Here is a 17265-nt window from a genome sequence, read left to right as displayed (position 1 = left end):
TGCCTGTAAGCAGCAAGTCGGAAAATAGGCAAGATGTGGAGGTGCCAGTGTTGGACTGGGGTGGACAAAATTAAAATTCACACAACACCAGGTTATAGCCCAACAGCTTTATAGGAATGTAACATTGGCACTACACAAATGTCAAACATTTACTAAGCCCAGCAAGGGAGGATCCAACCTTTTTCTCTCTTGCCATCTAAGGACATTAGCTGAATCCATCACTGTCAAGATTCTGGCAGTAACGTTTGACCAGAAATTGATCAAAACCAAGAATTAGTCATAGGCTTTCAATTCTGTGACGAGTAACTCCTCTCCTAACTACCCTGACCTGATTCACCATTAACAAGTCAAAAGTCAGGAGAAGGACACAATACCCTCCCATTTCCTGGATAGTGTGATTCTAATTACACTCAAGCACCAGGACAAGATCCAGCACAAAGCAGCCCACCCGAATGGCAGCTTAGCCCACAGCTTAACCTCAAACTCCCTCCATCACTAATATACAGTGGCAGCAGTGTGCACCCTGTAGAAAATGCACTGCAATAACTCACATGGTGACTCCTCGTGATCTCGCTGCAGCAGATCTTACTCTTGGATATCTTAGAGTTGAAGATACTGGTTTTTAATACTTGCACTGAACGAGGGACCCACCCGACTACTCAGGTGCATGTAATAGTTCCCTGAAATTATCGTGAGGATGAGGAGAATGGTCGCTGCCGACAGTGAAAAGTATTCTCCTCAAACAAAACCATCACAAAACCACTACTTTTATAATGAAAACAGTTTGAAATACTGAGCAATCTGTATGGAGACAAACAGAAGGAGTGCTTTGGTCTAATGTCTATAGAAACAATGAGAATGAGTGCTTTGATCCAATGATCTTTCATTAAAGAGGTGAAATGTCCTCACCTTCAAAATTAATTTTGTTCCTCACCACAGATTTAACCTTACCTGCTGAATGTTTCTGGACTGTCCTGTGGTTATTTTAGGTTTCCAGCATCTGTAATCATTTTCTTTTCTGTTTGTCATAATTTTATCCGTTGTTGACAATGTTTTCCATCACACAAATACTTCCTCAAGTACATGGTGCTGGATTCTATTCTGTGATACTGCACAAAGTTTTGAGACTCGGAATAGTTTGCAAGTTCCTTTCCAATTGAAGTGCACCCTGAGATTATTTGGAAGCTTATTGTAATGGAATATATGACTGAGTACACAAGTAAGAATGGAAGTTATGCTTTTGGCATGAATACTTACTTCTTTTAAAGGGTGTAATTCCTTGACTGGTATTAAATTCATTTTTCACAGGTGTTGATTGTCCTTTAATAACAATGCAAAAAATGTACATTAGCCAGCTGACGAAGATTCGGATTTTTCTGCATGTGACGTTATTACAAGCAAACCATTCGAAACTATTGTTGAAGTTCCTTCTATGATGAAGTTCTGATAACATTTCAACAAAACATCCATCTGAAGTCTTTCACCGCTCATTATAATGTCACAGAACCAAACATTGAAGTGTTGTAAATATTAAAGTGAAACTTTTAATATAATTGTTATTACTAATTCGATTGCCACTGTTCAATTATGTTTTATTTGTTAATGAATTCATTTGTTAAAATTAATTTAGTTCCTCACTACAGATTTAACCTTACATGCTGTGTATTACTGGACTGTCCTGTTTTGATTTTAGGTTTCCAGCATGTGTAATCATTTTTCTTTTGTATTTGAAATAATTGTCTTCATTAGTGACAAAAACAAGTACTTCCCAAGTACATTTGCAATTCTGACATGGTCCTGTATTCTATTCTGCACAAAGCTTTGAGGCTGGGTAAAGTTTGCAAATTCCTTTACAATTGAAGAGCACGCTGAGATTATTTGGAAGCTAATTGTAGGAGAATATATGACTGAATACTTGAGTAAGAATGGAAGTTGTGTTTTTGGCATTAATCCTTACTTAGTTCAAAGTCAGCAGCCCTTCGACGAATTGATTTTTGATAATTTTCACTTGCTTCAGGTGATGTTGATCCTTTAATAACAATGGAGAATATTGATATTAGTGAGCTGACAAAGATTTGGATTCTTAATGTGAGAATTTTACAAGCAAACCATTCTAAATTATTGTTGAATTTCCATCTACAATGAAGTTCTGATAACATTCCAACAAAACATTTATCTCAAGTCTTTCACCGCACATTATAATGTCACAGAACCAAACATTGAAGTGTTGTAAATATTATGAAGCATAATATCGCAGAATCAAACATGAAAGTATTGTAAATATTAAAGTGAAATCTTTTATCGAATTGCTATTGCTAATTTGTTTGCCACTGTTCAATGATGTTTAATTTGCTTTAATTGAACAAAATTCAAGATCAAGTGTGGCACTGGAAAAGCCCAGCCAGTCAGGCAGCATCCGCAGAGCGGGAGAGGCAACGTTTTGAGCATAAGGAATGTGGTGGGCTGTGAGGGGGCTGAGTGATAAATCGGAGGAGGGTGGGTCTGTGGGAAGGTAGCTTAGAACGCAATAGGTGGAGAAAGGTGGGGGGTGATGGGGATAGGTCAGAGTGGAGAAGGCAGCGGATGGGTGGGAAGGAAGTTGGACAGGTTGGACAGTTCAAAAGGGCGGACATGCAAGTCCTGGGCCTCCTCCACCACCAAATCCTAGCAACATGACGACTGGAGGATGAACACCTCATCCTCAGCCTTGGAACCCTCCAATCACATGGAATCAATGTCGATTTCATCAGTTTCCTAATCCCCACCCCTCATCTTATCACAGATCCAACCCCCCCCACTCAGCACCACACTCTTGAATTGTCCTACTGTCCATCTTCCTTCCACCTATCTGCTCCACCCTGCACTCCAACCTATCACAATCACACCTCACCTTCATCCACCTAATGCCTTCCCAGTTACCTTCCCCAGCTCCACTCCCCCTCCCTTGAGATTCCCACATTCCTGATGAAGGACTTATGCTCGAAATGTCACCTCTCCTACTCTTTGGATGTTGTCTGACCGGCTGTGCTTTTCACGCGCCACATCTTTTGTCTTTGATCTCACACATCTGCAGTCCTCACTTTCTCCAAAATTGCAGGATCACAACTGAAAGTAATAATCTTTAAAGCAACAATAATAATGGCAGAGACACTATATTTGTCAGAGACAACTACTGTAGATTCTACAACTGAAATAGATATTTATAATGAAAGAATTTAAGGACTATCACAATATTTACTGGAATTAGTCCAGTAAATGTGATTGAAAATGTTTGTCAGGGACTAAATTATTCTGTACAGGAATTTTGATTCCTTCAAGAAAACCATTCTTTTCAAACCATTGTGAATAATATCCTCAGGCTGAAGAGAAGCAAAAAATAACTCCTTTAACAGACCCCATTAGCTTGACAGCCTGTTATTATGATTATTAATAATATTAATATTATTATTATTATGCAAAAGATTATGCAAGAATTCCAACATTGCATGCCGGCATCTCTCAAAGTTTATTAGATGATTGTAAAGTGTTAAATGACTGTAAAGTGTCATAAAATAAATCAATAAAGAATCTGGGAGTAGAAAATTAGGAAATGGCTAAGGTATTAGAGTTAGGGGAAAAAATGGAATAAAAACAGAAAGGTGAATGACCCGAAGTTAGAAGTGAAACAAAGGTCAGATGGACTACGCCTGACAGTTCTGAAGGTGCAAGTTGAGATGACTGTCATGGTATTGTGATGAACTTTCAGGAATCACTGCAATCATCACAGATATTCTTGGAATGATGAAATCTTGAAGATCTTACATACCAAACACAGGTAATTTTAAAGTAATTTGAACTTAAAGTATCTCCCCCAGAATATCTTTCCTTTTAAGTTGTAAACAGAGTCATGTTACTGTACTCCTTTCCATTAAGTCCAAATTGTATAGTACAATTTTTTTAATTGTCCTGAGATTATTACCTTCTTGATTAATTCCACCTTTGGCTTCCTGGTTATGTTCATCTTGCAACTGATCTTGGGTGAGGTGATCAGTGACCTGCATTGTCCTGTCCTCATGGCTGTCTTTGCCTGTGCGGATTTCCTGAGTTTCTACATTCATGCAAGGAAAATAACAGTGTCAACAGTGTAAACCTTAGTCTGGAGAAGGAGGACCAGTAATCGTGCTGTTGGCTGATGTCCAAAGAAAATACATGCACAGCAGCCCAAAATACAATTTTATCAAACAAATGCAACAACTTCCATTTATACACCACCTTAAAGCAGTACAATGAGCCAAGGTACTTTCCAAGGGGAAATGGTAAATAGGCAAGGTGATTTCCCTGGGGTCGGGGAGTCCTGAACTAGACGGCATAGGTTTAGAGTGAGAGGGTAAAGATATAAAAGAGACCTAAGGGGCAACTTTTTCACGCAGAGGGTGGTACATGTATGGAATGAGTTGCCAGAGGATGTGGTGGAGGCTGGTACAATTGCAACATTTAAGAGTCATTTGGATGTGTATATGAATAGGAAGGATTTGGAGGGATATGGGCCGGGTGCTGGCAGGTGGGACTAGATTGGGTTGGAATATCTGGTCGGCATGGACGGGTTGTAATGAAGGGTCTGTTTCCATGCTGTACAACTCTAAGACTCTAATTGACACCAAGTAGTACATGACATCAGTAAGGCTGATGATCATAAATAATATGAAACTTGAATTTACTGATGACCGAAAGATGGTGAAGCAGAGTTCTTGATTCCACAGGTGTCAGGTAATTAATAAACATGAAAATAAATTAACGATATGCAAGGAATTATTTACAGCATTTACATGGAAGGACGTCTGTGGGATAATTTTCGACTGAGGAATGTTCTTGCCTATCTTCTCCTCCTTTTAGCAATTACCCCTTGTTTTATTTTCGCCCAGGTGAGACTCCATTTAACTGAGATAGGCTGCAACTGAACCCCAACCTGGGACCAATATCTTATCTGAAAGGCTAAATAGGGCAGTCATGGGTACTTTAAAATATTCAGTGTTTTTTGGAAAGGTTATTTTAGTTTCCACTTCAAGGAACATGACAGAATCTGTCTGGAATCCTAAATCAGGCATGAGGGCGAATGGCAATATTATAAGAAATTTCTTCTTTAAACTTCATTGGACTGAAATAATAAACAGGTAATTTAAGCTTCAGTGCTGAGTGTCAGGTTATAGTGTTTGGTCCAAATCAGAGTTTATTACATGATCGAGAATAGGGAATAAATTAAACAAGCTGTAGGCACAGATACAAATTGTAGATATGATATAAGAGCCATGACTGAGAGATGGCTGTGTGATGGTCAGGACTGGGAACAAAATATTCCAGGTTATAAGCTTACAGAACAGACAGAAAAATGACAGAGGCTGTGGAGAAGTAGAAGTAAAATTATTTCAAGTGGGAAGGGAGGATATGGTGAGGGAAAACATTCAGTGGGGACTGAAGGTTGAGCAGATTGAGTCCATAAGAAATGAATCATTCCAACAGAACAGTCTTTTTTTGTCAGTGAATACATTCAGGCCATCTGAGCGGGAATGAAATTTTGAGCAATTTTTGCAGCGACAAGTAGTGAGGTCAGAGCAAAGTCGTCAGTTAACCTGTTCCTGTGTCTTGGAGAAGGATGGAGAGAATGACATCCAGTGAATAAGCACAAAGACACCAAAAGGCTTCATTGGCAACTTTGCCAGTTTAGTTTTAAATTTTAGAGGGAAAGTAGAAGTGATACTTCCCTGGAGTTCAGTGTCTGTGAAGGATATCGCAAGGAAAAGGGTTGCATTTTTCTTTCAGCTATATTTTGACAGAATCTTTAAAAAATTAATGGCATTGTTTGATTTTCCTTTCAATTAAAATTAACTTCTTTTCTTTAGTCAAAACAACATTAGCAGTCTCATATGAATATGTTTAGTGCCTGGCCAACACAGTACCCAAAACGGAAAAATAAACTTTATCTTCTATCAAGTGAGTTTTCACACTGGAATCTGAGTTGTTCATGCAACAACTAACTCATTGATGTTCAGGTTCTGCTAAGGCTATGCAGTTCCTGACCTCAATAAAATCTTCATCAAGCATGGAGAAAAGAACTGAACTCAAGAGATCATGTGAGAGTGACTGTCCTTGACAACATGGCAACATTTCACCAAGGATGGTATCAAGGTGCCCTGCCAAATGTGGATATACTGTCAAATGGAGAACAAATCTCCACTGGTTGGAGTCTGAAAGGAGGATGGCTGCTTCTTGGAGGCTAATCATTTCAGCTTTAGGATATCACTGCAGGCTGATGTCAATGTACACCGAACCATTTTCAGCTGCTTCATCAAAAATCTGGCTCCATCATAAGTGAGATTGATTGTCAATGCTTGCACAATGTTCAGTCCCAATCGACACTGTATGATACTGAAACAGACTGTGCCTGTAAGCAGCAAGTCGGAAAATAGGCAAGATGTGGAGGTGCCAGTGTTGGACTGGGGTGGACAAAATTAAAATTCACACAACACCAGGTTATAGCCCAACAGCTTTATAGGAATGTAACATTGGCACTACACAAATGTCAAACATTTACTATCCCCAGCAAGGGAGGATCCAACCTTTTTCTCTCTTGCCATCTAAGGACATTAGCTGAATCCATCACTGTCAAGATTCTGGCAGTAACGTTTGACCAGAAATTGATCAAAACCAAGAATTAGTCATAGGCTTTCAATTCTGTGACGAGTAACTCCTCTCCTAACTACCCTGACCTGATTCACCATTAACAAGTCAAAAGTCAGGAGAAGGACACAATACCCTCCCATTTCCTGGATAGTGTGATTCTAACTACACTGAAGCATCAGGACAAGATTCAGCACAAAGCAGCCCACCCGAGTGGCAGCTTAGCCCACAGCTTAACCTCAAACTCCCTCCATCACTAATATACAGTGGCAGCAGTGTGCACCCTGTAGAAAATGCACTGCAATAACTCACATGGTGACTCCTCGTGATCTCGCTGCAGCAGATCTTACTCTTGGATATCTCAGAGTTGAAGATTCTGGTTTTTAATACTTGCACTGAACGAGGGACCCACCCGACTACTCAGGTGCATGTAATAGTTCCCTGAAATTATCGTGAGGATGAGGAGAATGGTCGCTGCCGACAGTGAAAAGTATTCTCCTCAAACAAAACCATCACAAAACCACTACTTTTATAATGAAAACAGTTTGAAATACTGAGCAATCTGTATGGAGACAAACAGAAGGAGTGCTTTGGTCTAATGTCTATAGAAACAATGAGAATGAGTGCTTTGATCCAATGATCTTTCATTAAAGAGGTGAAATGTCCTCACCTTCAAAATTAATTTTGTTCCTCACCACAGATTTAACCTTACCTGCTGAATGTTTCTGGACTGTCCTGTGGTTATTTTAGGTTTCCAGCATCTGTAATCATTTTCTTTTCTGTTTGTCATAATTTTATCCGTTGTTGACAATGTTTTCCATCACACAAATACTTCCTCAAGTACATGGTGCTGGATTCTATTCTGTGATACTGCACAAAGTTTTGAGACTCGGAATAGTTTGCAAGTTCCTTTCCAATTGAAGTGCACCCTGAGATTATTTGGAAGCTTATTGTAATGGAATATATGACTGAGTACACAAGTAAGAATGGAAGTTATGCTTTTGGCATGAATACTTACTTCTTTTAAAGGGTGTAATTCCTTGACTGGTATTAAATTCATTTTTCACAGGTGTTGATTGTCCTTTAATAACAATGCAAAAAATGTACATTAGCCAGCTGACGAAGATTCGGATTTTTCTGCATGTGACGTTATTACAAGCAAACCATTCGAAACTATTGTTGAAGTTCCTTCTATGATGAAGTTCTGATAACATTTCAACAAAACATCCATCTGAAGTCTTTCACCGCTCATTATAATGTCACAGAACCAAACATTGAAGTGTTGTAAATATTAAAGTGAAACTTTTAATATAATTGTTATTACTAATTCGATTGCCACTGTTCAATTATGTTTTATTTGTTAATGAATTCATTTGTTAAAATTAATTTAGTTCCTCACTACAGATTTAACCTTACATGCTGTGTATTACTGGACTGTCCTGTTTTGATTTTAGGTTTCCAGCATGTGTAATCATTTTTCTTTTGTATTTGAAATAATTGTCTTCATTAGTGACAAAAACAAGTACTTCCCAAGTACATTTGCAATTCTGACATGGTCCTGTATTCTATTCTGCACAAAGCTTTGAGGCTGGGTAAAGTTTGCAAATTCCTTTACAATTGAAGAGCACGCTGAGATTATTTGGAAGCTAATTGTAGGAGAATATATGACTGAATACTTGAGTAAGAATGGAAGTTGTGTTTTTGGCATTAATCCTTACTTAGTTCAAAGTCAGCAGCCCTTCGACGAATTGATTTTTGATAATTTTCACTTGCTTCAGGTGATGTTGATCCTTTAATAACAATGGAGAATATTGATATTAGTGAGCTGACAAAGATTTGGATTCTTAATGTGAGAATTTTACAAGCAAACCATTCTAAATTATTGTTGAATTTCCATCTACAATGAAGTTCTGATAACATTCCAACAAAACATTTATCTCAAGTCTTTCACCGCACATTATAATGTCACAGAACCAAACATTGAAGTGTTGTAAATATTATGAAGCATAATATCGCAGAATCAAACATGAAAGTATTGTAAATATTAAAGTGAAATCTTTTATCGAATTGCTATTGCTAATTTGTTTGCCACTGTTCAATGATGTTTAATTTGCTTTAATTGAACAAAATTCAAGATCAAGTGTGGCACTGGAAAAGCCCAGCCAGTCAGGCAGCATCCGCAGAGCGGGAGAGGCAACGTTTTGAGCATAAGGAATGTGGTGGGCTGTGAGGGGGCTGAGTGATAAATCGGAGGAGGGTGGGTCTGTGGGAAGGTAGCTTAGAACGCAATAGGTGGAGAAAGGTGGGGGGTGATGGGGATAGGTCAGAGTGGAGAAGGCAGCGGATGGGTGGGAAGGAAGTTGGACAGGTTGGACAGTTCAAAAGGGCGGACATGCAAGTCCTGGGCCTCCTCCATCACCAAATCCTAGCAACATGACGACTGGAGGATGAACACCTCATCCTCAGCCTTGGAACCCTCCAATCACATGGAATTAATGTCGATTTCGTCAGTTTCCTAATCCCCACCCCTCATCTTTTCACAGATCCAACCTTCCCACTCAGCACCACACTCTTGAATTGTCCTACTGTCCATCTTCCTTCCACCTATCTGCTCCACCCTGCACTCCAACCTATCACAATCACACCTCACCTTCATCCACCTAATGCCTTCCCAGTTACCTTCCCCAGCTCCACTCCCCCTCCCTTGAGATTCCCACATTCCTGATGAAGGACTTATGCTCGAAATGTCACCTTTCCTACTCTTTGGATGTTGTCTGACCGGCTGTGCTTTTCAAGCGCCACATCTTTTGTCTTTGATCTCACGCATCTGCAGTCCTCACTTTCTCCAAAATTGCAGGATCACAACTGAAAGTAATAATCTTTAAAGCAACAATAATAACGGCAGAGACACTATATTTGTCAGAGACAACTACTGTAGATTCTACAACTGAAATAGATATTTATAATGAAAGAATTTAAGGACTATCACAATATTTACTGGAATTAGTCCAGTAAATGTGATTGAAAATGTTTGTCAGGGACTAAATTATTCTGTACAGGAATTTTGATTCCTTCAAGAAAACCATTCTTTTCAAACCATTGTGAATAATATCCTCAGGCTGAAGAGAAGCAAAAAATAACTCCTTTAACAGACCCCATTAGCTTGACAGCCTGTTATTATGATTATTAATAATATTAATATTATTATTATTATGCAAAAGATAATGCAAGAATTCCAACATTGCATGCCGGCATCTCTCAAAGTTTATTAGATGATTGTAAAGTGTTAAATGACTGTAAAGTGTCATAAAATAAATCAATAAAGAATCTGGGAGTAGAAAATTAGGAAATGGCTAAGGTATTAGAGTTAGGGGAAAAAATGGAATAAAAACAGAAAGGTGAATGACCCGAAGTTAGAAGTGAAACGAAGGTCAAGATGGACTACGCCTGACAGTTCTGAAGGTGCAAGTTGAGAAGACTGTCATGGTATTGTGATGAACTTTCAGGAATCACTGCAATCATCATAGATATTCTTGGAATGATGAAATCTTGAAGATCTTACATACCAAACACAGGTAAATTTAAAGTAATTTGAACTTAAAGTATCTCCCCCAGAATATCTTTCCTTTTAAGTTGTAAACAGAGTCATGTTACTGTACTCCTTTCCATTAAGTCCAAATTGTATAGTACAATTTTTTAAATTGTCCTGAGATTATTACCTTCTTGATTAATTCCACCTTCAGCTTCCTGGTTATGTTCATCTTGCAACTGATCTTGGGTGAGGTGATCAGTGACCTGCATTGTCCTGTCCTCATGGCTGTCTTTGCCTGTGCGGATTTCCTGAGTTTCTACATTCATGCAAAGTAATTAACAGTGTCAACAGTGTAAACCTTAGTCTGGAGAAGGAGGACCAGTAATCGTGCTGTTGGCTGATGTCCAAAGAAAATACATGCACAGCAGCCCAAAATACAATTTTGTCAAACAAATGCAACAACTTCCATTTATACACCACCTTAAAGCAGTACAATGAGCCAAGGTACTTTCCAAGGGGAAATGGTAAATAGGCAAGGTGTTTTCCCTGGGGTCGGGGAGTCCAGAACTAGACGGCATAGGTTTAGAGTGAGAGGGGAAAGATATAAAAGAGACCTAAGGGGCAACTTTTTCACGCAGAGGGTGGTACATGTATGGAATGAGTTGCCAGAGGATGTGGTGGAGGCTGGTACAATTGCAACATTTAAGAGTCATTTGGATGTGTATATGAATAGGAAGGATTTAGAGGGATATGGGCCGGGTGCTGGCAGGTGGGACTAGATTGGGTTGGAATATCTGGTCGGCATGGACGGGTTGTACTGAAGGGTCTGTTTCCATGCTGTACATCTCTAAGACTCTAATTGACACCAAGTAGTACATGACATCAGTAAGGCTGATTAACATAAGTAATATGAAACTTGAATTTACTGATGACCAAAAGATGGTGAAGCAGAGTTCTTGATTCCACAGGTGTCAGGTAATTAATAAACATGAAAATAAATTAACGATATGCAAGGAATTATTTACAGCATTTACATGGAAGGATGTCTGTGGGATAATTTTTGTCTGAGGAATGTTCTTGCCTATCTTCTCCTCCTTTTAGCAAAGACCCCTTGTTTTATTTTCGCCCAGGTGAGACTCCATTTAACTGAGATAGGCTGCAACTGAACCCCAACCTGGGACCAATATCTTATCTGAAAGGCTAAATAGGGCAGTCATGGGTACTTTAAAATATTCAGTGTTTTTTGGAAAGGTTATTTTAGTTTCCAATTCAAGGAACATGACAGAATCTGTCTGGAATCCTAAATCAGGCATGAGGGCGAATGGCAATATTATAAGAAATTTCTTCTTTAAACTTCATTGGACTGAAATAATACACAGGTGATTTAAGCTTCAGTGCTGAGTGTCAGGTTATAGTGTTTGGTCCAAATCAGAGTTTATTACATGATCGAGAATAGGGAATAAATTAAACAAGCTGTAGGCACAGATACAAATTGTAGATATGATATAAGAGCCATGACTGAGAGATAGCTGTGTGATGGTCAGGACTGGGAACAAAATATTCCAGGTTATAAGCTTACAGAACAGACAGAAAAATGACAGAGGCTGTGGAGAAGTAGAAGTAAAATTATTTCAAGTGGGAAGGGAAGATATGGTGAGGGAAAACATTCAGTGGGGACTGAAGGTTGAGCAGATTGAGTCCATAAGAAATGAATCATTCCAACAGAACAGTCTTTTTTTGTTAGTGAATACATTCAGGCCATCTGAGCGGGAATGAAATTTTGAGCAATTTTTGCAGCGACAAGTAAAGTAAATAACAGTGTCAACAGTGTAAATCTTAGACTGGAGATGTACTGTTGGCTAATACATGCACAGCTGGCTAATACATGCACAGCTGGCTAAAATACAACTTGTGAAACAGTTTTGAAACACTGATAAAATGAAGCCAAAGACAACAAACCTCGAGGTGTGGGTATGGCTGAGAAGATCAGCACGTTCAGAAATGTCATGATGAATGGATGGTCAAAAGCTAAGTAGTCGGAATTTGACAACACCACTGCAAGCGACTTGAGATAGACACAGTAAGGTCGAAAGTGGGATTATGAATTGAGAATAATACAAGGAAATGATCAGAGATGGCATTATTTACAGCTCTGAAGATGGGAGTAGTGACAGTAAGGGTGAATGTATGTTAGGGTAGTTTATATGGAGGCGAAAGTGTGAGAATAGATTGGCAGTGAACTCAGAAAAGGGACAGACCATAATAAATTGAAATAATAGTTCAAATCACCAAAGATGAGAAGTTGATCCAGGGAGAAGCTGAGAGAAGAAAACAATCATGATGTCCTTGAGAAATATGGTATGTTCAAAAATTGGAAACCACAGAAAGGGGATTTAAAATAAGAATTGAGAGGGGTGGAAAAAGATATTTATGATTGGTGAACCTGCCAGAGTTAGTTACGACAAGGACTACACTGCCACCAGATGGCGGTGGAGAACACAAACAATTTGAGAAGCTGCATTAACGGGAAGTTGTCGTCAACAATTGGGTTTCCACCAAAAACATGATGTCAATAATATCATTCACAAAGTACTTATGGATGTAAGGCCCATAATGGAGGGTCATTTGGAGTCAAGCATTTGTAGCCAATCTGCTGATAGTGTCTCAAGTGTCAGTGCTGGGAATGGGTGGGAATTAGATTGACAGGCTAAACCCCATTCAGTAGAGACGTGTGTGGGGGAGCTCACAGGGAAGCAGCTAAGTGGCTCTTTAAAGTGTAACCTTACTGTTTGTTTATGTAAACCTACATTAGTGAGTAGAGTGAGTTCTGTTTTGATTTTGTTATTATTGAAATCCGTCACTTGATTAAACTTTTAAGGTAATGAAAATAGGTGCTAAGTTATCCTGGAGTAGTGTTTTTTAGAGCAGTATGACTGAGCTATTTTTCTGGGTCTGAAGATTGTTGAGGTGCACAGATGGCCTTCAGTGGAGTGGTGTGCTCTTCCTCTCGGATGTGGGAGATTAGCGAGAGTTTCCATGTTACTGATGAGTGTGTCTGCAGCAAGTGTGTATGGTAGCAAGTCCTATCGGATTGCATGGATCAGTTGGACAGGAGGTTAGAGGCACTGAGGAATTTGTTGGAGCTGGAGGATGAAATGGACGGCTATTGGAGGAAGAGAGAAAAACCGAAGTTACAGTCAGGTAGATGGGTTGTCTCCAGGAAAGGTCGGAGAGGAAGGCAGGTAGTTCAGGAGAGTTCAGTTCCTGTTCAGGTGAAAGACAAGACTGGTAAGTGTAGGGAATACTGGATGACGAGAGAAATTGAGGTTTTGGTCAAAAATAAGAAGGAAGCAAGTATGTCAGGCATAGGCTGCAGACATCTAGTTAATCCCTCAAAGATTATAAATGCAGGAGAGAAAGCTTCTGAGAGGAATCCAGGAGGGGAAAGTGGGGACATGAGACAGCTTTGGCAAATTGGGTTAAGGAGAATCCAAAGGGATTCTACAAAACATGAAGGACAAAAGAGTAACTAAGGAGAGAACAGGGCCCCTAAGAGATCAGCAAGGCCACCTCTGTCTGGAACTGCACGAGATGAGGGAGATACTGAATGATCTTTTACTGTGAAGAAGGATTTGGAAGATAGAGAACATGGGGCTATAAAAATTGAAAAACCTTGAAAAATATCCATATTACAGAAGAGCTGGTGCTATTTGTCTTAAAACACACAAAAGTGGATAAATTCCCAAGGCCTGGTCAGGTGTACCTTAGAATTCTGTGGAAAGCTATGGAAGTGATTGCAGGGTCCCTTGCTGAGATATTTGTATCATCGATAGTCACAGGTGAGGTGACAGAAGACAGGAGATTGGCAAACCTGGTGCCACTATTTAAGAAAGGTGGTCAGGAGAAGCCAGGGAGCTATTGACGGTGAGCCTGACATTGGTGGTGGGCAAGTTGTTGGAGGGAAACCTGAGGGACAGGATGTACATGTATTTGGAAAGTCAAAGACTGATTAGAGATAGTCAGCATGGCGTTGTGCGTGGGAAATCATATCTCCCTAACTTGATGCAGTTTTCTGATGAAGTAACAAAGAGGATTGATGACGGTGGTGCATGTGATCTGTATGGACTTCAATGCGGCTTTTGACAAGGTTCCTCAGGGTAGAATGGCTAGCAAGATTAGATGGCATGGAATAAGGAAGAACTAGCTATTTGGATACAGAACAGGCTTGAAGATTGAAGATAGAGGGTGGTGGTAGAGGATTGTTTTTCAGACTGGAGGCCTGTGACCAGCGGTGTGCCACAAAGATTGATGCTGGGTCCACTGCTTTTTATCATTTTTGTAAATTATTTGCATGTGAACAGCAGTGGTATGGTAATAAGTTTGCAGATAATACCAAAATTGGAGGTGTAGTGGACAGCGAAGAAGGTTTCCTCATAGTCAAGAAAACATTGATCAGATGGGCCGATGGGCCAAGGAGTGGCAGATGAAGTTTAATTTAGAAAAATGCGCAGTGCTGTATTTTGGAAAGGCAAACCAGGGCAGGACCAATGCACTTAATGGTAAGGTCCTGAGGAGTGTTGCTGAACAAACAGACCTTGGAGTCACAGATTCATAGTTCCCTGAAAATGGAATCCCACAAGACAGGATAGTGAAGAAGGCAATTGGTATGCTTGCCTTTATTGGTCAGTGCAGAGTATAGAAGTTGGGAGGTTATGTTGTGGCTGTATTGTTGAGATCACTTTTGGAATACTGCACTCAATTCTGATCTACCTGATGTGGATGTTGTGGAATTTGAAAGGGTTCAGAAAAGATTTACAAGGATGTTGTTGGGGTCAGAGGCTTTACAGCAATAGGGAAAGGCTGAATAGGTTGGGGTATTTTCCCTGGAGTGTCAGAGAGTGAGAAGTGACCTTCTAAAGGTTTATAAAATCATGAGGGGCATGGATAGAGTGCACAGCCAAGATCTTTTTCCTGGGCTGGAGGAATCCAAAACCCGAGGGCATCTGTTCAAGGTGAGAGGGGAAAGATTTAAAAGGGACCTAACAGACAACTTGGTCACGCCGAGAATGGTGAATGTATGGAATGAGCTGCCAGTGGAGGTGGTGGAGGCTTGTACAATTACAACATTTAAAAGGCATCTGGATGGGTATATGAATAGGAAGGGCTAGGAGGGACATGGGCCAAATGCTGGCAGATGGGACTAGAATAATTCAGGATATCTCGTCAGCATGGATGGGTTGGATAAAAGAATCTGCTTCCATGCTATACAGGACTATACCTCTATGAGTCGAGGTGTGCTGGGCAAGTAATTTGGGGGAGACTTGGAATGAGCTGTTGGAAATACAAATGGGAAAATGCCATTGAATTTCAAGTTGCATTCATCACAGATATTCTTGGAAAGATGAAAATCTCGAACAGCTTAAATACTACACACAAGTAGACCTGAGAGACATTTTCTGTATAAATTTAAAACAATCTGAAGCATGAGTATCTCTCCCAGATGATCTTCTATCTTCCCTTTACAGTTTTAAATAGAGTCATGTTACTGTACTCCTTTCCTGTATCTCCAAATTATATTTTTAATCATCCTGCGATTATTATCTTCTTAATTAATTCTACCTTCAGCTACCTGGTTATTTTCATCTTGCAACTGATCTTGTGTCCTGCAATCAGTGACCTGCATTGTCCTGTCCTCATGGCTGTCTTTGCCTGTGTGGATTTCCTGTGTTTCTACATTCATGCAAAGTAAATAACAGTGTCAACAGTGTAAACTCAGACTGGAGAAGGAGGACCAGTAATCGTGCTGTTAGCTCATGAAATACCACTTGTGAAGCAAATGCAACAACTTCCATTAATACACCACGTTAAAGCAGTAAAATGGGCCAAGGTACTTTACAAGGGGAAATGGTAATCATCATTTGACACCAAATAGTGCATAACATTAGTAAGGCAGATGACCATAAATAATATGAAACTTGAATATACTGATGACCGAAAGATGGTGATTTTTCTGAATGTGACATTATTACAAGCAAACCATTCAAAACTATTGTTGAAGTTCCTTCTATGATGAAGTTCTGATAACATTTCAACAAAACATTTATCTCAAGTCTTTCACCGCTCATTATAATGTCACGGAACCAAACATTGAAGTGTTGTAAATATTAAAGTGAAACCTTTAATATAATTGTTATTACTAATTAAATTGCCACTGTTCAATTATGTTTAATTTGTTAATGAATTCATTTGTTAAAATTAATTTAATTCCTCACCACAGATTTAACCTTACCAGGTGAGTGTTTCTGGACTGTCTTGTTTTTATTTTAGGTTTACAGCATTTTCTTTTGTATTTGAAATGATTTTCTTCATTATTGACAATAACACAAGTACTTCCCAAGTACATTTTCAATTCTGACATAGTCCTATATTCTATTCTGTGATACTGCACAAAGCCTTGAGGCTGGGAAAAGTTTACAAATTCCTTTACAATTGAACATGAAATTACTTGGAATCTAATTGTAGGAGAATGTATGACTGAATACTTGAGTAAGAATGGAAGTTGTGTTTTTGGCATTTAATACTTACTTTGTTTAAAGTCAGCAACCCTCTGCTGTACTGGTATTAGAGGACAATTTTCACTTTCTTCAGGTGCTGATGGTCCTTTAATAATAATGGAGAATATTGATATTAGTGAGCTGACAAAGATTTGGATTCTGAATGTGATATTTTTAGAAGCAAACCATTCTACATTATTGTTGAAGTTTCTTCTACAATGAAGTTTTGATAACATTTTAACAAAACCTTTATCTCAAGTCTTTCACTGAAGACATATAATATCGCAGAACCAAACATTGAAGTATTGTAAATATTAAAGTGAAACCTCTTATCCAATTGTTATTGTTAATTTGTTTGCCACTGTTCAATTATGGTTAATTTGGTTTATGTGGACATTATTGCCGAATCAATATGTGTGGCTTTGGAAAAGCACAGCTGGTCAGGCAGCTTCCGAGGAGCAGGCCAGGCAACATTTTGAGCATAACCTCTTCATCAGAATGTAAGAGGACGTCCAAGAGGACTGA

General features: G+C 39.2%; 1 protein-coding gene across 1 annotated transcript in view; it reads right to left on the bottom strand.

Annotated features, from left to right (window-relative positions):
• LOC140493888 (uncharacterized) overlaps window positions 1–17265 on the bottom strand; it is a 110721-nt gene that overhangs the window by 50675 nt on the left and 42781 nt on the right. The window contains exons 8-14 of the mRNA XM_072592883.1: window positions 16772–16846; window positions 10374–10502; window positions 8373–8444; window positions 7673–7735; window positions 3959–4087; window positions 1958–2029; window positions 1258–1320 (exon numbers count right to left, since the gene is read on the bottom strand). Coding sequence (XP_072448984.1) covers window positions 1258–1320; window positions 1958–2029; window positions 3959–4087; window positions 7673–7735; window positions 8373–8444; window positions 10374–10502; window positions 16772–16846 — 603 coding nt within the window. The remainder of the gene's footprint in view (window positions 1–1257; window positions 1321–1957; window positions 2030–3958; window positions 4088–7672; window positions 7736–8372; window positions 8445–10373; window positions 10503–16771; window positions 16847–17265) is intronic.

Source organism: Chiloscyllium punctatum, chromosome 22 (genome assembly GCF_047496795.1).
Source record: "Chiloscyllium punctatum isolate Juve2018m chromosome 22, sChiPun1.3, whole genome shotgun sequence".
Classification (NCBI taxonomy): domain Eukaryota; kingdom Metazoa; phylum Chordata; class Chondrichthyes; order Orectolobiformes; family Hemiscylliidae; genus Chiloscyllium; species Chiloscyllium punctatum.
Note: the sequence above shows the minus strand (reverse complement) of the source record. Positions and strands in the feature narration are given on the sequence as shown.